The sequence below is a fragment of the Trachemys scripta genome, chromosome 5, assembly GCF_013100865.1.
Source record: "Trachemys scripta elegans isolate TJP31775 chromosome 5, CAS_Tse_1.0, whole genome shotgun sequence".
NCBI classification, from domain to species: domain Eukaryota; kingdom Metazoa; phylum Chordata; order Testudines; family Emydidae; genus Trachemys; species Trachemys scripta.
The window spans coordinates 92,472,756-92,498,093 of NC_048302.1; the positions used below are offsets into that span (position 1 = coordinate 92,472,756).

The 25,338-nt window shown below is 40.1% G+C and overlaps 1 protein-coding gene across 4 annotated transcripts in view; it reads left to right on the forward strand.

Annotated features, from left to right (window-relative positions):
• Positions 1-24,838, forward strand: part of GABRG1 (gamma-aminobutyric acid type A receptor subunit gamma1) — a 71,905-nt gene extending 47,067 nt beyond the window's left edge. For 2 of the 4 annotated variants that reach the window (XM_034772596.1, XM_034772600.1), the window contains 5 exons: positions 168-250; positions 7,192-7,329; positions 7,642-7,794; positions 10,744-10,955; positions 19,525-24,838. In XM_034772596.1, coding sequence (XP_034628487.1) covers positions 168-250; positions 7,192-7,329; positions 7,642-7,794; positions 10,744-10,955; positions 19,525-19,803 — 865 coding nt within the window. In that variant the 3' untranslated portion in view covers positions 19,804-24,838. The remainder of the gene's footprint in view (positions 1-167; positions 251-7,191; positions 7,330-7,641; positions 7,795-10,743; positions 10,956-19,524) is intronic. The other 2 variants (XM_034772597.1, XM_034772599.1) reach the window with 2 other exon arrangements.
• Positions 24,839-25,338: the final 500 nt, after the last annotated feature.

The following is a 25,338-nucleotide window of genomic DNA, read 5'->3' on the forward strand; positions in this document are numbered from 1 at the left end:
GATATCTTTCTTTAGAAATGATACTGAATACTCTTTGTACATGGCCAGTTGCCTATCCCTAATACACATTCATTGGCCAAAACGACTTGCATGTACTCTAATATGTAGCCCAAAGAGTCTAGGTGCTTGAACATAACCTCACTCATAAAACTTTTTCTTCTAATTAGGTTGACAATTAATGCTGAATGTTATCTTCAGCTTCATAACTTTCCTATGGATGAGCATTCCTGTCCTCTGGAGTTTTCAAGCTGTAGGTGGTAAAATACTTCAATAATTTTATTTTCTTTTATTTAAATTCAGACACTGTTGATTGATAGGCTGCAAAGCAGCAGGTCAGTGATTGCACATTAAATTATTGCAGAACAGAAACAAATTAGCTGTTTATAGTTTGCTTGGTCTTCTTTTGAATTGAAAGAATGATGTTAAAGTTGCAGTGAAATGAAGTGTAAAAGGTTAAAAATAATCCTACCAATTAGGGGCCTGATGCAAAGCACCCTGGAGTCAACAGCCATCTGCTCATTGACTTCAGGGGGCTTTGGATCAGATATTAGGAGAGGAAGAAATGTATATAAACTGCAAAATTTACGTGCATTTAAGTGACTACATGTAGTATATTTAACAGCATAGAATTTCAGGATCAGGTCACAACAAAGTAACACTTAATCACCACAACTAGGCCCACTGTGTAAAAGGATTAAGGCCTATTTTACAGTGCCCTGCTCCTACCAGACCAGACTTGACTCTTGCTGAGTCACTCACTTCCTGGGTTAATTCTAACTAAACTCTCAAGTAATTCATGGAAGCAGTTCCCAGCAGGGTTAGTTGTTTGATCTAAGCTTTATTAACAAACAAAAGCAAAACGTTGCAGACTCTTCCCTCAAATGTCTGTGTAGGCTGAGGAGTCCCTTCCTTTGCACTGGTAACTCCAGTGACCAAAGTTTCCTTGCTCTTACCTCAGAGCCTCAGCCATAAATGACTCCACGTAGTATCCCATTTGCCCGTTTGGAGCAAATCATCTCTGCAGTAGCTCCAGTAACAGTTCTTTGGAAGCACTGTCCCTGGCCTCTCAGCTTTCTGGAGGGTATTGCAGTCCTTGCCTCTATTTCCTGCTGCCCTCTTTTATAAGGGTCAGCCAACTTAAGTTCCAGACCTTTCTCAGATGCAGTGAGTGTGGCTAATCAGCCAGCTGCAGGCCTCTGACCCTAGAGGAATACTATCCCTGATACCTTTACATACCCATCTGTCTTGAGTGGGCCTGTCATGGCACTTATCACAGAGCCTGCTGTATTCTTCGGTTCTTGAAAGCAAGCCTGTATTCCAGTGGTCCTTCCTAGGCCAATGCTCCATTATAAATTGAAAGGGTTGAAAGTCTAAGTACCAATTTGTCACATGGGCATGTGAGTCCTTCATGGTTTGGAGCCATCTTAGTGCCACATGGTCAGTGACTAAGACAAAGGGTGTTCCAAACAGATAGTATGTCAGAGCCTTTAAAGTGTAGTGTATGGCCAGGCTTTCCTTCTCAAAGGACAGAGTACTGGGTTTCCTGGGCTAAGAGTTTTCTACTTATGTAAAGGATAGTGTGCTGTTGTGCATGGAAGTTTTGGGGTAGCACTGCACCTGCAGTGTAATGCAAGGCGTCTGTTTGTAGGATGCATTCTCGAGTGAAATCGGGGCTAAGGGACACTGGCTTGTTGCAGAGAATCTGCCTAATTTTCTGAAATGCTTGATCACGCTAAGGGGACCATGTGTCCAGGGGCTGATTTATTTTTAAACCAGGTTGGTAAGAGGTGCAGTTAACAGAGCAAAGTTGAGCACAAATCTTCTATAGTACTCTGTTAGGTCTAGGAAGGCCCAGACCTGCTTTTTGGTTCTTTGTTTGGGGGTGTTTGCTAAGGCCTCAACTTTGTCAAGTAGGCATCATACCTTATTGTTCCCCTACGAGATAGGAAAAAAATATTTTTTTCCTTTCCCACTTTGCAGTTCTTTGGGTTTGCTGTTAAATGGGCTTCCTGTGGGGCTTGAAGGACAGCTGCTAGGTTCTGGAGCTGTGTGGGCCAGTCCCAACTGTATACCACCTCTCATCTAGGCAGGCCGTGGCATAGTGATGGTGGGGCCATGAAACCTGATCCATCAGCTTATGACAGGTGGATTGGGCCTCATACAACCGAAAGGGCATGGTAAATTGGAATAGGCCCACTGGGGTAGAAAAAGTTGTTGTTTTTCTTGGGAATCGAGAGAAAGAGGAATTTGCCAATAGCCCTTTTATTAGAGCTAATGTTGTTATAAAGCAAGCTTGACGGAGACAATTTAGCAGCTTATTGACTCAGGGCATCGGCTAGGCATCAAATTCAGAAATGGCATTTATCTGATGGAAATCTACACAAAATCGGATGGTCCCATCCAACTTTAGTACTAGAACTACCAAAGTACACCAGGAGTCCTTGATGAGTCCCAATCTTAACATTTCCTGTATTTTCTGAATGAATGGGTTTTTCACCTTCTGGGATTTGATATGACTTCTGAATGGGCTTGGCCCCTAACCTTATGTGGATGTAGTGAGGCACCATGGAGGTTTGTCCCAGTAATAGGGAGAACACCTCCTTTTAAGATCTCAGGGGGTTGTTTATTTGCCTTCTCTGCCCATTAGAGAATCCCTTCCCAAGTGATACCTCCTCTATCCCAAATTTGGCTTGCTTAGGAAGCTGAGGCACCAGATCCTCTTCTCCCTCTTCCAGGTGGATGACAAGGCTTTCCTGTACCTTCTAGGATTTTAACAGGTTTACATGAATAATCTGCCTTGTTTTTGCTGGTTTGGGCTGTAAATTTCATAATCTGCTGGTCCCACTTGATAGAGTACTTCATATGGGTCCTGTCTTTTGGCCAAGAGCCTGTTTTCCAAAGAGTTTGGCAAAGAGTAGGAGCACTTAGTATCCCAGTTGGAATTCCTTTGCTCTAGCCCCTTTATTATATTGCTGCATCTGGATCTGTTGGGGCTGAAAGGTTAGTTCGGGCAAAGAGGCACACAAGTTCTTATCTTTCCCTCATTTGACTGACATATTGGAGGACATTGGTAGGTTGAGCTTCCCAAGACTCCCTAACTAAGTCTAACATTCCTTGAGGCTGTCTCCCTTAAAGAATCTCAAAAGGAAAGAAGCCCATGGAGGCTTGTGGTACTTCTTGCAAACAACAAATAGGGGAGCAGCTGGTGCCAGTGTTTGGCCTCTGTTCCCACAGGCTTGTTTAAAATATTCTTGAGAACCTTATTGAACCCCTCCACCAGACCATCGGCCTGAGGAAGATAAACTACTGGAGTGGTCACACTTTCAGCAGTGCTCAAACTTGTCCCTTGATCAATGACTACTTCCAATGGAAGTCCAGCTTAGAAAAACAGTTGGAGTAACTCTCGCTCGGGGTGGAGGCAAAGGTGTTTCATAAGGGAATTGCCTCTGGACATTGGGTGATATAGTCCACAAGAACCAAAATGAACTTGTGACATCAATCACTCTTTTATAGAGGGCCTATTATATCAATCCCTAGCTGCTCACAGTAGGTTGTGATGAGGATAGGGGAATGAGAGTGGCCTGGCCCTGACCCTTTGGGGGTCCTTTTGGTAATCAGGGCATGTCACGCAGAAATCGGCTATCTCTCTACATATCTTCAGTCAAAAGAACTGAGCCAACAATCTTCCTTGGGTTTTCACCTTACCCAGATGTCCAACCATGGGAAGAGTATGGACTAGCCATAGGAACTTCTGCTTGGCAGATTTGTGGACTAGGAGTGGATCTCTGGGTTCTTTAGTTTATGGGTGTCTCTCTCCTCAGTTCAGAATCTCATCCCATAATTCAAAGCAGGGAAACTGGTGAGGTGTGTGTTCAAAAGTAACCATCCTGTTGGCAGCAGTAACTTGACTGAAAGCCTCTTGTAGTGTTTGGTCATCATGCTGAGCTGCCACAACATCAAAGGTGTCATTTAAGACATTGTAGTCTAAGATGGGAATGGGATCTGCAGTTTCCATGGATAAGTGATAACATACAGACTTTTGGGATGTTCCCTTCACAGAGTTTGCCCTTTGGGAAGGTCCTTCTCCAGGCTCCATGGAGTCAACTCCAGGATAGGCTTAGGCTTGTGCTTGATCCCGAGACTTCCTTGAATGTCTTTGTGAGCTCTGGACCTTCATGAGACTTCAAATAAGTCCTAGCATCCTCAGAAGGGGTCTTTTCTTGAGATAGGGGGTCTGGGTTGGAGGGAACTGATTCTCCTTACTGGAGAGTAAGAAGACATTTCCAGTCACATCCCAGGATCACTGTCCAGGGTAGGTGATCAACACTCTAGCTGGAAGTGCCCTACCTGATTTGCTAACTGCAAAACAACTGAGGCCATTGGGTATGTACAGGTTTCTTCATGAATGCAGGAAATTCAGATAGATCACTCTGGATCCAGGGCTTTGGGTGAGACTAAGTCCCTTTGAAGTAGAGTTTGTCCATACCCCAAATCTATCAATCCCTCCACTCTGTTTGTCCCTATTTTTATAGGGACCATGAAAAGCCTTGGGGTCAGTCCTAATGGTTGATTTGGTTTCTCACCTGCTTGGCCAAAGAGGCATCCTAAATAGTCATATTCCATCACAGGGCATTCCCATAGTCTCTGTCCAGGTTGCCCAGAATGATAACATACCACTGGCCCTGCATGGGAGGGTGGTGGTGGTCCCTTGAAAGTCTGGGACTTTGGAGCCCCTCTTCCTGATGTTCCTGTGATGAGGGTAAAGTTTAATTTGCTCAGGACATACCAATACTATGACTCTTGCTGGTTTGGCAGGTTATTGTCCCTTGACACTGTCCTAAGTGTGGCCAGCCCTCAGGGAGACTGGATTTCCTACTCCTAGGCAATTTGGCTTCCAAAAACCTCTCAGCTGTCTCTAGTGACTCCTGAATGGATGTCAGGTAAAACTCAAACCCAGCTTTGAACACTATAGGGAGAATGTTCAGGTTTGTTGTAGTTCAGTATTGTCCATAAGCTCTGCCACCGTCTTGGTCTCTGGGTTTAGCCATCAGGTAGTGGAGTCCTAAAGCTGTGGAACTACTTGCTGAGGGGCATGCTCCCTTAAGGAATGGCTCTGGCTGAAATTTCTTTTGATAAGCCTCTGGAGAGAGACAGAGGCGGCCCATAAGCACTGCCTTTAGTTTCATGTAGGATTGTGCCTTGTCCACACTCAGGGCTCAATAAGTTGCTTGGGCCTCTCTGGTGAGGTACAGGGCCAATTGGCCACCCAGGAACTCCTCTTTCAACCTGCTGTGGGAGCAATGCACTTGAAGGCAGTTAGGTAAGTCTCAGGGTTATCACTGCTGCTCATCAAGGTGAGACTTGGTGAAGCCCTGTCACCTGTGCAGGCCACCCCTCTGGGGCTGTTCCCATCTACCAGCAGCCACTGTGAGAGCAGCCAGGCCATTTCAACTTGTAACTGTCTGTTCCGCTCATGCTCCGCCAGCTGGGCTTCCTGCAGACATCATTGGGTGGCAGAAGTGCCGTCTGGAATTTCCTTTCGTTCTCTGCATGCTGTTGATTCACCATTATTTGGAGTATCTTCTCCATATCCTTTCTTGATGGAAGGGGTTTAGGTCAGGCCCCTGTTTGGGCATCACTTGTAAACAGATTGGGGACTATCTTAAAGCACCCTTCTCCTACCAGCATTGCTCTTGATGAGTCATTCACACCTTGGGTTAATTCTGTCTGAGCTCTCTCAGGGAATCCTGGGAAGCAGTTTCCAGCATGGTTAGTTATTTTATCTAAGCCTTCTTAACAAACAAAAGCAAAACCTTGTAGACTCTTCCCTCAAAAGTCTGTGCAGGCCGAGCAGTCCCTTCATGCCAGTCCTTCATGCCAGTAACTCCAGTAACTAACATTTTCTTGCTCTTACCTCAGACCCTCCCTTCTGTCCATTTGGAGCAATTTCTCTCCACAGTAGCTCCAGTAGCAGTCTGTTGGGAGCACTGCCCCAGCCCCTCAGCTTTCTGGTGTGTGCCGCAGTCCCACTTCTCCATTTCTTGCTGCTTTCTTTTATAAGGGTCAGGGAATTAAGTTTCAGTATGTTATTAGGTGCAGCAGGTGGAGCAAATCAGCCAGCCAGCTACAGGCCTCTGACTCCAGAGGAATTATATCTTATACATTCACATATTGCTTTCAGTGGGACTAGTATATATGAGTAAGAATTACTAACTTACAGGTTTATCCTCTTTAGTATAAACTCTATTAAGCATGTAAAATTAATTTGTTCCCAAGGACATTGTGCTACCACTGGTAAAATAAAACACTGAACACATCTAAACAATTTATTCCTTAATGTACAGTGTAATAGGAGATGAATGTAACTACAGTGAATCTTCTTAAATGAATATTATTGCTTAATGTTTGCTTCTTAAATACTTCAACTAAACATGCTTTCACAGCTCAGGTCTGGTCTACATCTAAAACTTAGGTTGACCTAGCTATGCTGCTCAGGGGTGTGAAAAAGTCACACCTCTGAGAGATGTAGTTAAGGTGACCTAAACTTCTGTGTACCTAGATACTGCCACATGAGGGAGAATGGGTAGATTTATTACAGCAGTGGAAAAACCCTTCTGTTATTGTAGCAAATACCTACGCAGCTGCAGCTGTGCTACTGTAGTGTAGACATAACCTCTGTCTTCTGAAAGACTGTATTCTCCTAGTGCACCTAAAACTGGATTAACGCAGTTCTGAATCTGTCCCCAAATATTCAGCATGGAAAGGCAAATAAGTTTCCAAATGCATTTATACCTTTTAAAGCAAATAAAGTAGAAATAAATAAAAGTAGCTACCACATTTAAGCTTTAAATATGCTTCTCAAATTATGCCCCTCTGTTGTATTACATTAAAATATCATTCTAACGAAACAGAATCACTAAAAACTAAACTTTTTCATATTTAAATATTGCATTATTAATTTGAGACATACATTTTCCTTAAATGTCTGTATTCTCTAACATTTTGGTTGGTAGAACTTTTAGCCATACTTAAAACTGAGATATTTGCAGGCTAAAGCTTAATAGTATATCAGGTATGTAGTTGTTTTCTGACCCACTTATTTGGGTTGTATCTAATTTCAGAAATCACAAGTGAAAGCATTCTTTGCTGTATACTGTGAATGAATACTTGGTTTACTCTACTTTGTTCTAGATGGATATCCCAGAAATGAAATTGAATACAAATGGAAGAAAACCTCTGTTGAAGTCGCAGATCCCAAATACTGGAGATTATACCAGTTTGCATTTGTAGGGTTACGAAATACAACTGAAATTTCTCATACTCTGTCTGGTAAGGAAAAACCTGATGTTTTCTTGCATGCATTTAAAGGATTAGCAGCCTATGCACTTTCATTCTTTGTCTAAATTGTGCAAGGGACCATTTAGTTATGTGTGCTGCTAATGTCTAGGGCAAAACAGAATTGCAGCTGACCTGTTTTAATGGATAAAAGTCCTTCGGCAGCTTTGTTTAAAAGGAAAGTACATTATGTTTCCCACTGTAAATTTTACAACATGGTATATATTTGGAACAAGAATACCAAAAATTATGGGATAGAAAACCACTTGCAATGTCTAATTAGAATTGTGGGCTTTTTCCTCGTAGGGGACTATATTATCATGACAATCTTCTTTGATCTGAGCAGACGCATGGGATACTTTACTATTCAGACATACATTCCTTGTATACTAACAGTTGTTCTTTCATGGGTCTCATTTTGGATTAATAAAGACGCTGTGCCTGCAAGGACATCATTAGGTATGTATGTTCCCCATGCATAAAAATCTTCAGAGAGAAAGAAACAAAAATATCCATGACTTTAAAATTATGATTCCGGGCTTGCACCAGGGGACACCACAGCAGAGGCTGAAAATCCTCAGGGAATCCTGATCCAAACCCCATGGATCTGCAGCTGTGCACATAGAGGAGTTTTCTATATATGCTCTTCTCATCATCCAGTATGGTCAATGATTAGGCAGAGAGGCATGATTTTGCTGCAGTGAGAGTTGCGGAACACAGGGGAAGTTGATCCAGGAAGATTAACTAATCCCAGTGTTTAACATATCTGTGTCTTTATTGGCCTGGGACCACAAGTTTTCCGTTCTCTGGCTCCTTTCTCAGTGAGCAAGTCACCCTTTACTGCATGCAGAAGGGAAAGGATCCTTAAACATAACAGTTGTTCCTGTTTACATGTGCCTGATTCTCCTCTCACACCTGGAAAAATTGGGAGTAACTCAACTGAAATTAATAATGGAGTTAAGCCTGTGTGAGAGCAGAATTAAGCCCCATTTCTGTTATTTCCATGGTTTTCCTGTGCTCCATGCAACGGAGCACAGCAGCCTATCAGTCTAAATGTATAGCCCTTTCAATATTGGTTCTGTTTTAACATTTGGTTAAGGCACTCATCCCAGCTCATTTAATTAAATCAGTTTAAGAGTAGTAGTAGCTAAAACAGTTTCTAATTTTAGTGGTACTAAAAAACCCATATTTACTCTTGTTAACATGTTGCAGTTATTTATTCTCTCTTCAAAAGTATTGGTTTGTCAGAATAAACACTTTCAGTCTGTAGGAAAACACTTGCAAATTTGGTTACAAAGAAATATTGTTCAATATACTAGTATTTACATACTGGAGTATGGGTAACAGGAATTTACTGACAGCATTAATGTACAGGAAGAACACAGGAAGATCTAGATTTTTTTAAAAAATGTGATAAATTTGGTCACTTAGTTCTATGCTATTTAATTAACAAAAAGTTACATAAAAATTTAGTGAATAGAGTTTAAAACCTAATAATTTGACATGTCTCACGATATTCAGACTCTATATAAATTACCTCTAAAGTATAGTATTTAAACCTCAGCGTGGGTACAGTCTGAAAAGAGAATGTAAATATGGCATCCTATGTTCCCGATTCATTGTCTCTTGCGAACTTCATATTCAATTTGTTCACTTTACAAGTTGTTTCTTCTAAACTGCCAGCCCTGAAAACTTACCCTAGAATATGACAATCAAGCTATTACCCCCCGGCTCTCAGCAACAGTAACCCTGTTCCAACTAAAATGTGTTTCAGGTATGTTATAGAGGTTTATAGTACTGCACCTATAACTCACACCAGTTGGGTTAGTTACTGTTTACTGATGTATAAGCAGTAAAGAACCCTGGTTGACTGTCAGATCCCAGGATGATTTTGGCAGATGGAGTGGTGTGGTGGTGGTAGTCAGAGATTTTACTTGTAAATGGAGCTAATTTGATATGAAGTCATTGTGGGAGGGAAACACAAAACCAAAATACCCCACCATGCTGTTTTTTTAGAGTCACTCTTCTGAGTTTAACCACATTTTAACTCTATTTGACAAACAGAGCTCCTGTGCTAAAGTTTATTTCTATCATTAAAGGGCTGGACTATGAGGAAACTCTGTTGCATCAATGGGGACAGAGGAGCAATCCAGATACCTTTTCTCCCCACCCCATTTCCACTTGTGAGCAGCCATTCCATAGCTTCACAATAGCAGCATCTGTACTGCTTTCATTGTGAGGAACATTGGGAATGTTTGCAACTGCTACCTCTTCCCCTATGGAACAGGACTCTGAAAATAGAGTAGTGGGGAGGATACAGGGCCATGCCCATCCCTTCCCCACTGGCTGCTGCAGTGGGAATGATGCATTGAAGATGGAGACTTGCTAATGGATGGAGCTGACTGCTCACCCCACCCACATGTATGGCAGAACTTTGGTGGAAATTGTGCCTTTCCAAAGCACAGTGGTTCAGATTTTTGAAGGCACCTAAAGATGCACATAAGCCAAAAGATGCACATAGGCACCTAATGGAATTAAAAAAAAAAAAAAAAAAAAGCCTGCTGGGAGGTAGGCATTTTTGAAAATCCCACTAGATACTTATCTGCATTGTCAGGTGTGCCAATATGAAATTGGAGTAGCCGTTGTATTCTAAAGTTAATCCTCATGAAGCAGAAAATATAATAAAAAAATTGTTGTATTACATCAATGAAGTGTGATTTGGTGTGGATTCTGAATATATAGTTACTAAAGCCAGCTCTTCTGTGTGATTGGTTCATATGTCAAAGACTGTGCAGTGAGTCTTAGGCGGAATACCTCTTCTATGAGTTAGAACTTTCATAGACTTGAAGGCCAGAAGGGATCATTAGATCATCCAGTCTGACCTCCTGTATATCAAGGGCCATTACATTTCACCCAGTTAACCCTTTCTTCTAGTTTTTTTGGAAGAATCGATGGTTAAGTAGTGCACCTTTTCCCTAGATATTTACATTTGTTCCTTATTCACACTTTTTAAATATGTAAAGTCTGAATAACATTACGCTGTATAAAATGTTGAAAATTTCACAGACCTTTACAATTTATTTAACTCTGCAGTATGTGGGGAGAACAGAGAGGATTTGAATAGAGGCTAAAATCATCTAGCTCTCTATGGCCCCAGCCCTGCCATTGGCTCCATGGGGATGGACTCTTGTGCTGGCACATATATTTGTGCTCATGTGGAGCCTCATGAAAGTCATAGGCTCTGTGTAGGTGGAAGAGTCAGTTTGCTCAGATCTGATTGTAGCATTGGGGAACGCTGTGCCAGTTTGATTGCTTTGGTACTAAAGGGAATAAATTAAATGCTTCACAACTAAATCTGTCTGTAGGATCACTTATTGAAATACCTCCCTTTGTTTCTGTTTTGAACAGGTATTACTACAGTATTGACTATGACAACACTAAGTACAATTGCTAGGAAATCTCTCCCTAAGGTCTCATATGTGACAGCAATGGACCTTTTTGTTTCAGTTTGCTTCATTTTTGTGTTTGCTGCCTTGATGGAATATGGCACCTTGCATTACTTCACCAGCAACAAAAAAGGGAACAAAGAGAAAGAGAAGTCTTCAAAACACAAGCCAGCTGTAAGTTTAAGAAATTTGGGAAAAGCCTACTTAGTTGTAATGCCTTTATTTTATTTTTTACAAAAAGTTATTTTTGTACTTGTTATTATTGGTATGACCATAACACCTGAGAGCCTAGTCATGGACCAGAAACCCAGTGGGTTAGGTGCTGTATAAACGCAGAACAAAATGATGGTTCCTGCCCCAAGAAGCTTGCAATCTAAAAGGAACATTTAAGAGACTAGCTGGCAAACTGCGAGGCTCAGTCAAAGGTAGATAACACGACAGCCTTTCACCCTTGGATTCATTTCCTGATAATTGCACAAATAAACATGAATTTAGGCTCATCCTACTCTCTAATGGATATAAATTAAGCCAAAAAGCAGTTGAACATAATTTTCCATAGCTTCAAAGGAGAAACCCAAAGCCTCAATGTTTCATCAGGATCCACCAGTGCAGACCCAGTAACCCACAGAGTGATGAATACCACTGAAGATTCGGCATGTGTGCAGGGTCCATGCTAACACATCCAGACATAGGATCAGGGCACAATACTGTAGCAGCAGAGATGATGTAGGTGGATTGAGGTTATGAGGATTCACTTGGACTGCCATTACTGTCTTTGGACACTTGCATAGAAAACATTATATCCAACTTCAGCCAGAATTCTTTATTCCTTGCTTTCATGAAAAGCAAATTCCATAGCCTCATTTAAGAATCTTATTTAATTGAATCAACACCCTGGTATTAAAGTCTGTGATTTGTTGAGTGGGAAGCTCCACACAGCAGAAGTGCAGGAACAAATATTAGACTATTTTAACGAACTGTGTGTTCTAATATATAAAACCTGTTCAGTATATTTTCCAAAGAATCTAATACTAGCAAATAGGAAAAATACTTGAAACTAAACTTTAAATTGACAGAACATTGAGATAAAGGCATTGAATATCTTATGCATTGAAACACAAACTGAAATAGCCTTATTTCATAATAATTTAAGTTTGGTCACCACTTTCTTTGGGAACCCTGCAGGAAGATCTAAGAGGCAGGAAAATGCCCCAAAGCTGTCTTGCTGCAAAACTCCCTTCCAAATCATTGAATTATAAGAAGATACAGTTTGGTGGCAATACCACTGCATGGGTGACTAAGCCCTCCTTCTTTTTTCCCCTGCCTCAGAAAATCAGAGAATGACAGATAAAGCTTTCATGACCAGATCAAAGAAAAAGTTTGTAGGTAGCAAAGATGAACATTGCTGTTGAAATCAGGCTCTCTATTCTGGATGAACTATATTTGGGATAGGTCTAGGATGGAGTGTGTGTGTGGGGGGGATATGTAATTTTAAGTCACTTTTGCAGCCCCATGATTCTAGGGCAGTCTAGCCCAATCAGGGAGCCATGGAGGCAGCAGGTGAAAGGAAGGCTTGGAATCTCTTCAGTCCAACTGGTCAGAGGACATGCAGTCACAGATGGAAGGAGAGCCTAGCCTAATTGATGGGAGAGGGTGACAAAGATAGAGGCTGCCAGTGATGGTGTGTCTGAGCTTCACTTTTAGGGCATGGCTCCAGGGAGGTCACTGCAGTATGTGTCTACTGGTCATGGTAGACTGAAACAAGAGGGGTAGCTCTCAATGTACCAAGGAGGAGAGGTTGCTGTGGGGGAGTGCGGTCTATCCAAGCCAGAGAGAGGAGGAGAAACTGCCCTTCACTTTAACCTAGCTAATCTGCCACCATCACCAGTGGGTCTGAATGCATCCCATGTATTTTAATAATAGAAATAATAAGAATCTCTCTTCTTTCCCAGCCTGTGGGAAAGAGAGTTGGTTAATGTTATATATTTTTTCATAATAATATTTTATTAGTATTAAATGTCTTCTAATATCAGAGTCAAAATATCTAAACATCTCTTTTGAAATAGTGGCTGACCAATATCCATTAAAGTAATGGAGGTGCATTAATATAGAATTCCCAGTCTACAGAATTTCCTTCATAAACTAAGCATTTGTGTGATATTCTGCCAAATGGTACAAGACTTACAGCACATAAAGCAATATAAAATATACAGTATTGGTGAGGCATACGTAGAATCAATTACTGAATGTGTAGCTAAAGATTTATCTAAGATGAGAACCAATGATACAATATCTAGAACACTGTTTAATTATGTGTTTTCCTTTATAAATGTGCTTTGTTTCTTAAGGTCTAAGAAATGCACCCATCTGTTCATCCAGATTTCTTCAAACATGTTTATAGCAAACTAAAAATATCAGAGCGCTCACATTTGTTAAGTGATTAATCTGAAAATAGAGGAGTAATGTTTTTAATTTAATGCATTTAGTTATAAAAGATGCCAGTCTAATGAAAAATCGTTTTTGCTCACTGACATTGTTTAAATGCGTAAGATTTCTAATTCCAAATAGAACAATTAAACTATCAATCTATTTAATTACAGAGAAGCCATATAGTTACAAACCCTGATGTTTTTTTCAACTGCCTTTCTTCAAGTCCTATATTAATTCCTTTTTTCCTTCTGATTATGGGTATATTATTTTAAAACCAATGTAAATAAAAAAATCAGTTTAATTCTTTATGAAAAGATTTCATTCACACTTCTTCTGGAAATATGTCTTATAGGAGTCTTCTATTTCCAGTTGGGCATTTAGTAAGAGATTATTACTCCTGGAATTTACTCCAAGAAGAGGCTGATAACATAGCATTTTAGCAAAGGGCAAGATTCTGCAGCTGATTAGAACTGTGTTTATTCTACGGAATACTTACTAACATGTAGGGGCAGGAGGTGAATTCATCAACAGCATTTTACTTCATTTGTTAGTATTCACATAGCCCTTTCAGTGATGGCTGTAGGGCTAAGTTAATTTTCATGCCCAGAGAAAAATTATCCAAGTTATTATAAAAAGGGCTTTTTTTTCCCCTTCAGTGAACATAATACACTTCTAATAATCCAAAAGGGTAAACATAATAAAATATTAATATGCAGCATTTCATTATGCAATATATAAAGATATAACCATGTCATATAAATAAGCAAAAGGTTACATCTCATCTGTATGTTCTCACAACAGCAAGATTACTACAATATATGGAGATGAAAACATATTTCCATGAATAAAGGAGTTTGAATGAAGAGTTATTGTCTAAGCAATACTAGAATGGTAAATAGTTTTCTGAAAGTAGAATATTCATTAAGTTAAAAATTTCCCAGGATGTGAGAAATAGGCTGAGTAACGAAGTTCCATATTTAAAAGTCATTGTTATGTGTCACATGGATGCAGATTACATAAAATACACAGATTCCCACAGTATTCTTGCCACCAAGTTGAAGAAGTATAGGCTGGATGAATGGACTATAAGGTAGATAGAAAGCTGGCTAAATCGTCATGCTAAACAGGTAGTGATCAATGGCTCCATGTCTAGTTGGCAGACGGTTTCAAGTGGAGTGCCCCAAGGGTCAGTCCTGGGGCTGGTTTTGTTCAATATCTTCATTAATGATCTGGAGGATGGCGTGAACTGCACTCTCAGCAAGTTTGCAGATGACACTAAACTGGGAGGAGTGGTAGATACGCTGGAGAGTAGGGATAAGATACAGAGGGACCTAGACAAATTAGAGGATTGGGCCAAAAAAAACCTGATGAGGTTCAACAAGGACAAGTGCAGAGTCCTGCACTTAGGACGGAAGAATCCCATGCACTGTCACAGACTAGGGACTGAATGGCTAGGAAGCAGCTCTTCAGCAAAGGACCTAGGGGTTACAGTGGACGAGAAGCTGGATATGAGTCAACAGTGTGCCCTTGTTGTCAAAAAGGCTAACGGCATTTTGGGCTGTATAAGTAGGGGCATTGCCAGCAGATCGAGGGACGTGATCTTTCCCCTTTATTCGACATTGGTGAAGCCTCATCTGGAGTACTGTGTCCAGTTTTGGGCCCCACACTACAAGAAGGATGTGGAAAAATTGGAAAGAGTCCAGCGGAGGGCAAAACAAATGATTAGGGGGCTAGAGCACATGACTTCTGAGGAGAGGCTGAGGGAACTGGGATTGTTTAGTCTGCAGAAGAGAAGAATGAGGGGGGATTTGACAGCTGCTTTCAACTACCTGAAAGGGGGTTCCAAAGAGGATGGATCTAGACTGTTCTCAATGGTACCTGATGACAGAACAAGGAGTAATGGTCTCAAGTTGCAGTTGGGGAGGTTTAGGTTGGATATTAGGAAAACCTTTTTCACTAGGAGGGTGGTGAAGCACTGGAATGGGTTACCTAAGGAGGTGGTGGAATCTCCTTCCTTAGAGGTTTTTAAGGTCAGACTTGACAAAGCCCTGGCTGGGATGATTTAGTTGGGAATTGGTCCTGCTTTGAGCAGGGAGTTGGACTAGATGACCTCCTGAGGTCCCTTCCAACCCTGATATTCTATGATTCTATGAAAAGACACAGCAGGGAAATTTCAAGAGGCAAGGTGTATGCAGTGTTGTTCTAACCATATCAGTCCTAGGATTAGTGAGACAAGGTGGGTGAGATGATATCTTTTTATTAGACCAACTTCTGTTGATGAGAGAGACAAGCTTTCCAGCTTACACAGCGTCTTCTTCAGGTCTGGGAAACGTACGTGCTGATTTACACCAGCTGAGGATTTGGCCTTTCCTGACCTCTAGATTTTAATGTTTACTTTTTTATTTTTAAGGTTTTCTTTCATTCTGAGCTTTTCTGCTCTTTTCTCTCCCCTTTCTCGTTCTCATGCTATCTTTCTCCTCTCTCCATTATTTCTTTTTTCCCCTCATACTACGTTTTCTCTCTCTCTCTCTTTTTTTTTTTTTGGTCTCCAATGATTCTCCCTCCTCTGAAACTCTGTGCTATGGAACATTCTAATCATTGTCATTCACTTCTCTGAGTCCCTCTGTGGAACATTCCACTAATTCTCCTCATGACTAGACTGATCACTATTGTGTGACTCAGGTCTTTCTCATTCCTTCTCAATCTCCTGAATGAGTATGAGGACATCACATCTGCAGCATTCTCAACTCTTTGCTGGCCTAAGGAGAGAAAGACCAGTAGTGATTGTATAGCGTTATTCTTCCACATGTTGTGCCCTTTGCTGTGGTTGTCTCAGTCATATTCTGGAGTAAAAGGAGCATTTTAGGTTGTCCACAATATTTTTTGTAAATGGCACTTACCCTGGTGGACGTGTACTGCCATTATGTCTTCCAAACTAGACACAGATTAAACTTGTTCCTAACAGTGGGACATACTCTCTTAAATGCATATGCTTCTTTTTCTACTGTTCCATCTTTCACTTATTGACATGCTTACACCATAGCTTCTTCTCCTACAAAATTTGATCTTTATGAGGAAGAAAATCTAGGAGAAAAGGACCTAGACATGCCTCAGATACACTTTTATTTTTAGGTAAGAATAAAAGGGTATCAAGCCATTACATATTGTAATTGTTTGGGTAAGTTATGTGTGTGTTCCCTTACTGCAGTGGTTCCCAAACTTGTTCCGCCGCTTGTTCAGGGAAAGCCCCTGGCAGGCCAGTCTGGTTTGTTTACCTGCTGCGTCCGCAGGTTCGGCCGATCATGGCTCCCAGTGGCCGCGGTTCGCTGCTCCAGGCCAATGGGAGCTGCTGGAAGTGGCGTGGGCCGAGGGATGTACTGTCCACCCTTCCCACAGCCCCCATCAGGGCCGGCTCCAGCTTTTCTGCTGCCCTAAGCGGCAAAAAAAAAAAAAGAGAGAGAGCGGCGGCACTTCGGCAGCAGCTCAACCGTGCCGCTTCTTCTGCGGCACTTCGGCGGCGGGTCCTCTCTCTCTTCCTCTTTGGCGGCAGTTCGGTGGCAGCTCAAAGAGGAAAAGAGGGAATGAGGGACCCGCCACCGAATTTCCGCCGAAGACCCGGACGGGCTGACCCTTTGAATTGGCTGCCCCAAGCACCTGCTTGCTAAGCTGGTGCCTGGAGCTGGCCCTGGCCCCCATTGGCCTGCAGCAGCAAACCGCGGCCAGTGGGAACTGCGATCGGCTGAACCTGTGCACGTGGCAGGTAAACAAACTGGCCCGGCCCGCCAGGGTCTTTCCCTGCACAAGCAGCGGAACAAGTTTGGGAATCACTGCCTTACTGGATAGAATTAGAACTGCTCAATGGAGCATCAGAGACCCTTGCTTTGTGTAGTTTCAAGATTCTTGGGTTTCTTTTTACACCAATAGTCAGGACACCTCTGGCACCGAATAGCTGTGCCATCTTGGATAAATGACTTGACAGCTCTGGGCCTCAATTTTCCCTTTTATAATGTGGGTATAATAATACTTAACTGTCTTACAGAAGTGCTGTGAAGCTATAATTAATGAACGGGATTATTGAATGTGGAAAGGTATACAATGTTGTGACCTGTTTTGTGCTTCTGCTGCTTAACACTTTTATACATTTTTGAATTATTTGCTAAATGAATAATTAGTTAAAAGAAAAATGCTTCTGAAAAAAGCATTTTATTTCTCTACATTGCATAGAAGTAAAAGCTGAAAGAAGTGGTTTTGGTTATTTTCTTCATGAGATCAAGTTTAGAGACCTCATCCCCCACAGCACCCTTTATGCAGCACTCACCACTGTTCCTTGAATTTTACACCAGTGAAACCAATGCAGTAAGGTTGGTGTAAAACCAGGGTAGCTCTGTAGTGAATCAGGCCTTGTATCTTTCTACTTATTGGTATAAATTAGTAATAAACAATAAAGTTGAACTGCAACTTTTTTTCTAATTTAAAAACAAACATTTTTGTATTAATTGAAATGAGAAACATCTAACTGTTGATTGCTAATGTAGGTAGTGTATTTTCACAAAATTGAAGACAATAATTAATTCCTACAGGATAATAATTAGCTCCTGTCCAAAAATGAGAAACAGCAGTCTCTGCAAAATGTCCATGCTTATGATAAAGTTGATATAACATGTTAAAATACATTATTTAAATAACATTTCTGGAGGCTTTGGCCAATGCCAGTAACTGCTGTCCATTGTACCACTTCAGTACCAACTCTGGGAGACTACTGGCTGCAAAGATGCACTGGCACAAATCACTCTCTTAGCAAGGAATCGGAGACTTACACAATGTTTAAGGCAGAGCCTTGTAAGTGGTGAAACAGCACCCCAAAAGTGCAAGGTCCCAGATGACTTTGGTTCCCATGTCTGTTATTGGCCATCTTGTATGTTTTTTTTGCTTGCCCCCACCATGTGCACCCCAACATGTGCACCCACAAATCTTTTAGAGAGGTTCCCTTCCATATTTTCAGGTGCTAGGGATATGAATGCTTTCATTGCAAATTTGTGCTCTCTTGGCCTATCTTCTAACTGTATTTCTTTCCATTGCTTTCTGTCTCATTCCTGTTCAGTATACCAAGGTGCTCAGTCAAAGTGCTGGTAGAGGAAAAAGAACATATATGAGCATGATATAGGGATAATATGAAGGATCGCCATTTTTTTTTTCTGTCTGAAAATGCGGGCGGGAACACCAAATCTGAGGTTGGAAGAAACAAGGAGAGTGAATAAGAGGACAGATGAAGAGTATGGAGTTGAGGTTGGAAAGAGGATAGACTTGGGAATGAAGAAGAGTGGGGAAACAGTTGATAGCGGAATCATGGGGGAAGGAACCAGGGGACTGAAGGTGAGAAATAACATGAAAAAAGGAGAGTAGTTGAAGGAGGAAAGATTAAAGTAAATAGTGTGAGTCGGAAGAAGAAAATTCAGGACAGTAGAACAGAACATCCTTTGTATAGTCCGTTATGTATTATTATTATTACTTTATTATTTATTTTATTATTATTTAATATCAGGTGATAGGACTTCCATCACTTACCTGATGAGATTATCTACATAACATATTTTACCAGGTTATAGCAAGGTTGGCTTTCCATATGGCACATGTCCATTCAACACAGTTAACACATGGTGCCATATTAATCACTGGTTCAGTTTCACTGACTTGAATGGAGTTCTGCTGGGGAAGAATTTGGCTCTTGGTTCCCAACTGCCTGGGTCTACCATTCATCAACTTTAATTCCAGAAGAGATCATTAGATCATTTAGTCTGACCTCCGGTGTACAAAGGCCATGAAACTTTCATACAGTTACCACTGTATTGAGCCTAATAACTTGTTTGTCTAAAGCATATCTTCCGAAAAGACATCCAGGCTTGATCTGACGACATTAATAGACGGAGAATCCACCATTTTCCATGGTAGTAGTGTTCTTATCCTGCTTGTAAACAAGTTTGTGACCCAACTTTCAGGCTGCCACTGTGTTCCAAAATGTACTTTGTGCTGTATAGATTGGATCACCTAACTCTGTCTGTCTAACCTATTATTCAGTATTCCTGTCTCACAGAACAATCTACTGTGCATTGCACCATGTGAAAATATTCATGATCCTTTGGCCTCATCAGTTAATTATAAAATGTTTCATAACAGGAAAAGTTTCCAAAATTGATTTCTTCAAACATGAAATTCTGTGTATTGTACTGTAAAATGTTTGTAGTTGGACATAGCTCAGGGAAACATAGGGTTATTTTTTTCTCTCTGACTGTAACCAACATATTGTTTTCTTTAGAAATCAACTGCAATTGCTGTCCGTCCTAGATCAACATTAATAGCAATTAACAACATTAATCACCTCCAACAGCGTGATGAGGATTATGGATATGAGTGCCTGGAAGGCAAAGACTGTACCAGCTTTTTTTGTTGTTTTGAAGACTGCCGCACAGGTTCTTGGAGAGAAGGAAGAATACACATCCGTGTTGCCAAAATCGACTCCTATTCTCGAATCTTCTTTCCAACAGCCTTTGCCTTGTTCAATCTCGTTTATTGGATTGGTTACCTTTACCTATAAATTCCAGAGGTTTGACAAACTCAGAAAAGGGATAACTTAACACTGATACCGTTTAATATACTTCAGTGAAAAATATAGAATTAGAGCTGCTCAAAATCTCTGAAATTCACATGAAAATTGAAATTCTTGAAAAAATGAAAGGAAATAGAACGACATTTTCATACATTTTCATACTATCTAATTGATCAATTATATAGCTAATTTTTAACTTTTGAAGTTAGGGGCAAAACTTTCAAAAAACTTTTTTTAAATTTTTTTCTTTTGTCCAGCTCTAACAAAAATGCAGAGAAACCAGTGGTTAAATGGCTGAATCAGGCACCTCTTCATAACTTTTAAATTTTGTTTTTAAATGGAATAACAGCTAAACATTGTAGCATCTCTTACACCAAAGTTAACAAAGCCTTAATAAAATAGGTGTAGCAGTACTGTTATTGAATCATTCTCATATCTACCTTTTCTACCACAGAGTGACTTTTAAAAATAAAAAAACCCTGAACTTTTATAAATTCCTATTTTAAAGAGGTTGGCGTGGAATATTCCTCTGGTCCATTTAACCATTTGTCCTCTGCATAATACTGGTAACAAGAATTTGTAAACCTGAATGCAGTTAATTAGCACTTAATGAAAGCAGCATGAAACTGACATGTTATATGAAGGCAATAGTAATTTTGAACTGGTATGATCCTGACCATCACATAAGTTTTGTGCTTAGAACTTGGGTTAAGTTTATGCTTGCTCTTTGCCCGTCATTGCTTAGCTATTGGTAGTTTCCTAGGGTTCCAAAAAAAGGGCAAAATCCTGCAGAGATCCTTAACTAATGTAAATTGGTGCAGCTCTACTGATTTCACCAGAACTATTCCACTTTAAACCAGATCAGGATCTGGGCACTGAACATAGTGCTTCTCCTTCCTTTCTCCTGCTCTCTTCCCCCAACTAGTCTCATTCATTCTAATGGACTATCCAGGGTTGTAAAAACCATTGTGCTCAGTAGAGTTTGTAGGACTTGGGGCCAGCTATTGTTCTCCCAAACTCTACCACTGCCATAGTCATTACATTCAGAGGCATTACTTTCCAACTCCAGCCCTCAGAGCAAAGGGCATGGCCTCCTTCACTTCTTCAGAAACCCATATTATTTACAGGATAATCCAAAATGGTAGTGCTTCTATTGATTCTGTTCATCTCTGTGTGTCTCCTTCTGAGTCAATACTAAAAAGCAGCAGTTTTAATACACTTGCAATATGAATTGATTTATAATGGCTGTTGTAATAATTGTATGTTTAATTGGAAATGTGTATTGTTCAGAAAGAAAAATAATTATGTATTTCAGGTAATTCTCCATGGTGCAACACATCCCTAAAAAGCATAGGACTCTGTCATGCACCCCCTCCTCACTCAGATGTTCCATTGACATTAGTGGATATTGTGCAAGTGATGGACTTGCTAGACTGAGCTCACCGCTTGTTGAATATTGTTGGCTGGCTAAATTAATTAGCACTTTTGTATCATAAATCATTTTGTCTTTACTGCAGAAAAGTACAATCCTTTCTGCTTTCTGACCTTTCATAGACAATGAAACTGGTCTCAAGCTAACCCACAAAAGTCAGCTGTGTAATTGAAGAATTCCTTAACTAAAAGTCAAACAAAAGAGTCCTTGAGGATACTTTAAAAGGGATGTGTGGGACAAGGAGTTGTCTACTATAGATGGGCCTTAGTGCAGACTTCACTGTATCAGAGGACATCTCCACAAAGCATAAAATAACTGATAGCTTGAAGTAGACAAAGATTTATCATTTTAAAGGGGAAGACTCTAGAGTTCTATTGAAATCATCCCTTCTCTGGATGCGTCTCAGAAACATACTGTATCCTTATAGTCACTGGTATCAGAAACAATATGGTTTGATGTACATTCCACACTGAATTCAGAGGTCCAGATCCTCAAAAATATGTAGGTGTCTAACTCCCTTGAAACCAATGGGATTTAGGAGCCTAAATGTCTTTTGAGGGTCTGGGCCAGAGGGACTACTCATGTGAAATGTGAGAACTGCATTTGACCTCTGAGTTCAATGATGAATCCAAGACCCAAAAAAAAAAAAAAAAAAAAAAAAAAATCAGTGGTTCTGGGGGGAAAATGTATTGATGGACACAGTTTAATGCAAACTTTATTTCAATATTTAGCTGACAGGATGTAGAAATGATCAGGAGAATTTGAAAGACTGCCACTGACGTCAGACTTCTTTTACTGGGTGACCTTTTCAGAGCTCAGAGCTTCTCCTACCTGTTAGAATGAGGGTAAAAGTGATGCAGCATCTAAAGACATTTCCTAACCTACTATCATTGCTTAACAGTCCAGTTTCTGGGACATGTCCAAAAAAATTGAAATGAGCCAGTTCCAACTACCAGTGCAGTTGTGCACTGTGCATTGGGAATGTGGTGAGGGTGGTTTCAATAACAGTAGATTAAAGGAAAATGAAGGGTACCATGATTACTATACCACTAAAGGCCCTATCCTATGAAGAGCTGAGCTCCACCAACTCCCGTTTAAGCAAACGGCACTTAGGGAGCTCAGCACTTTGCAAGAGGAAATCAGTACTTCAGTGCTGCAGAGGGAACCCTCTCTTGGCACATCCAGTTAGTTATTTCTATTTCATTTAATTGTCAGTTGCCAGTCAGCTCCAGTGAATGAATTAGCAAAGAGAGAACATCCTGAATTGGCAGGGGATGGACAAGAAGTCTGTCATCTCTAATTTGTATGAAACAACATAATGGAGTATTAAAGCTATTGAATGTTAGGGCTGTTTGGCTTATAAATACACTTGCTTCTGTCTGTTAACCAACTTTTTTGTGTACCTCATTTGTTTCTGGTGAAAACATTTCAGGTTTTCATAGTACTGTGTGTGCAGTGAACTATAACTTGGCATGCAATAAATGTGTTGATTTAGCCCTACATGTTTCCTTTCTAGTCTGCATGGAAACTCTCCCTACATACCAAGACATCTAACTGAACTTAATGAAAAATGGCAGGAAGCAGAGATTAGATGTGATCATCTTTAAATACACATAGCTATCAAAGGGAGAGTGGCTTATTTGCTGAGGTATGCCATTGTCAGATTTGGAGGTTTGGAGTAGTGCACTGTGGCCCCAATTCAGCATAGCACTTAAGTGTATGCTTAAGTCCATCCCTGTTCAGAACAATCCTTGGACTGAATTCAGGAAAGCTCTTGCACATATGCTTAAGTGATCTCATGAATAGAGATGTTTTCCTAAAATTAGTCCTTAAACTCGTGTTTAAATCCCATTGATTTCAATAGGCAGCACTTAAATGACTGAGCCCTACCAACATGATCCAAAGCATATTTAAGTCAATGGGAGGTTTTCTCATTGATTGCAAAGGGCTTTGGAGCAGCTGCCATATAAATGAAAAGGGCTGGGACAATGGAAATAGAGACAACTGCATGAAACCTGTGCTTCATAGACTTGAGAAATTTCTGAAATGTATCTTGTGAAAGACCTTAAGTGATACTTTTATAGTCAAGTGATCATCTCTCTGTTGTGAGTTAATGCATCTAAATGTGTTATTTTGCAGCAAGGTTTTGTGTATATTATTGTATTTCACTCATTACCCTCAGTGTTTGAATGTTTTATTTTATGTAGTGACAGGACCAAGCAAAAAAATGTGAACTCTGATTACTGTGCTTCACACAATTTCTTTCAATATGCTTTATAGGCCTGGTCCCTTGTCTTATGACATGGAATGTTGCAACATATTAAAGGAGAATTACTTCAGACAATGTTGTTTTGCCACTGTAATTACCTGTTGCTTACTTGTTATGTTAATGTATGGTTTGTTTTAAGATGATATTTGAAAGATGCTTTGTAATTTGGTCATAAAAATGTGAACCCTTAGCCTGTCTTTCATATCAAAAGCTCATGGAAAAAGATTAGATTTATTTTTTAAATATTTGTATAAAACAAGATACTTTGTTGCAGTGTCCTTCACCATCACAGTTCATATTTTCAGACTTACTGCAAATAAGCCTAATTTATATATTTTTAAAATCCTTATCAGTGTTTAAAGTTAAATTGCACACTGTTGTAATTCTTCTTTGCATAGTCATACTTTCAAAATGATCTTTTTATCTGTTTTTATTGTATTAATCTAAAAATGCAGCTTCTAATGATTATGCATACAGCCAATGGAAAGCAAAATCATTGTCCATGAGCTAAATTAAACAAGTTACTAAAATACAAGAACAGAACTTGACAGAATTACTTTGCTTTCATTTCCATAGAAGCTTAAATCTCCAACGCACCTTGATAAACATAGCAAAGAAGCAATTCACTGAGGTGTAGAAGCCCCAGACCAGCAGCTCTGCACAAGTAAAGCATCAACATGGCAGAGTGCATGCACTATAAGCTATGGAAGGTCTCTGTCCTGGCTTTGAATAAGGTTGAGATTTTCAAAAGCATCCAGTGTTGGACTAATTTTGTTCTTAGTGAGGTCAATGGGAGCTTTACCACTGACTTCAATGGGACAGAATTAGGTCACTTTTGAAAAACTTCACCCTAACATCCTGGCTACTGTATCTTCTTGGCTTCTTTTAGTTAGAGTATCTTTCAGAGGTGCTCAGTGTGACACTGTTATTCTACCTGCAGCTTAATTGACTTTGTTTTTAATATAACAGCAGAAAAAAATTGTAACCAACCAGATTTAAAATAAGACATAATTAAACAACACCTGGGTTTTTTTCTAGAGATTATTGACTGGCTGGAAGGAGCTAACGGCATTAACTTCATTGGTCATGAATTCCTGTGAAATATCCTGTTATAGGGATGTTATTGCTATTATGATATTAAAACAAAGTGGAAAATGTTTTTGTTTTATGGCTGATTAAGTTTCAATTGGTATTTACAGGGCCTTTCTTGAGAATTAATGCCCTCTACATTAAGCCAATAAGATTGCATGAATCACATTTCATTGTCTCATAAAAAAATGTTCACTGTATCTACACAAAGAATCGGACTAAGTAAATAAATTGTTACATGTATTTTTGAAAATAGTGTATACTTTACCACACGGCAAATTGCCCATGCAATTTTCCAATGACTCACTAAAGAAAATCAGTTCACTGTGTAATAGAGTTACAGAGAGACTATTAGGTGTCAAATCAAAGCAAAAGTGTAGATAAAAATAAAATGGATAAATGGCTCTAGGCCTTGTTTTCACAGAGAGGTTTTATTAACAAAATTGACAGTAATTTGTTTAATAACAATCCAGGTGAACTGTGGTGGAAGTCTCATGGCATTTTTAAGGAAAAAGGACTAACAGACTCCCTATGTTTTTGGAGTACCCACTGCAGAGTAGGATTAGGGTTCCATCTCCAAATGTCTGGTAATGCTGGATTGACAAAACTTGGACTATATGAGAGTGAGCCATGCTGACTCTCTGCAAAGCACTCCAGCTGTGAACCACTATATATATAGAGAGAAGGTGGAGTATTAGCCAGCCTGCTAGCTGGCTAGATCTAATGGTATGCT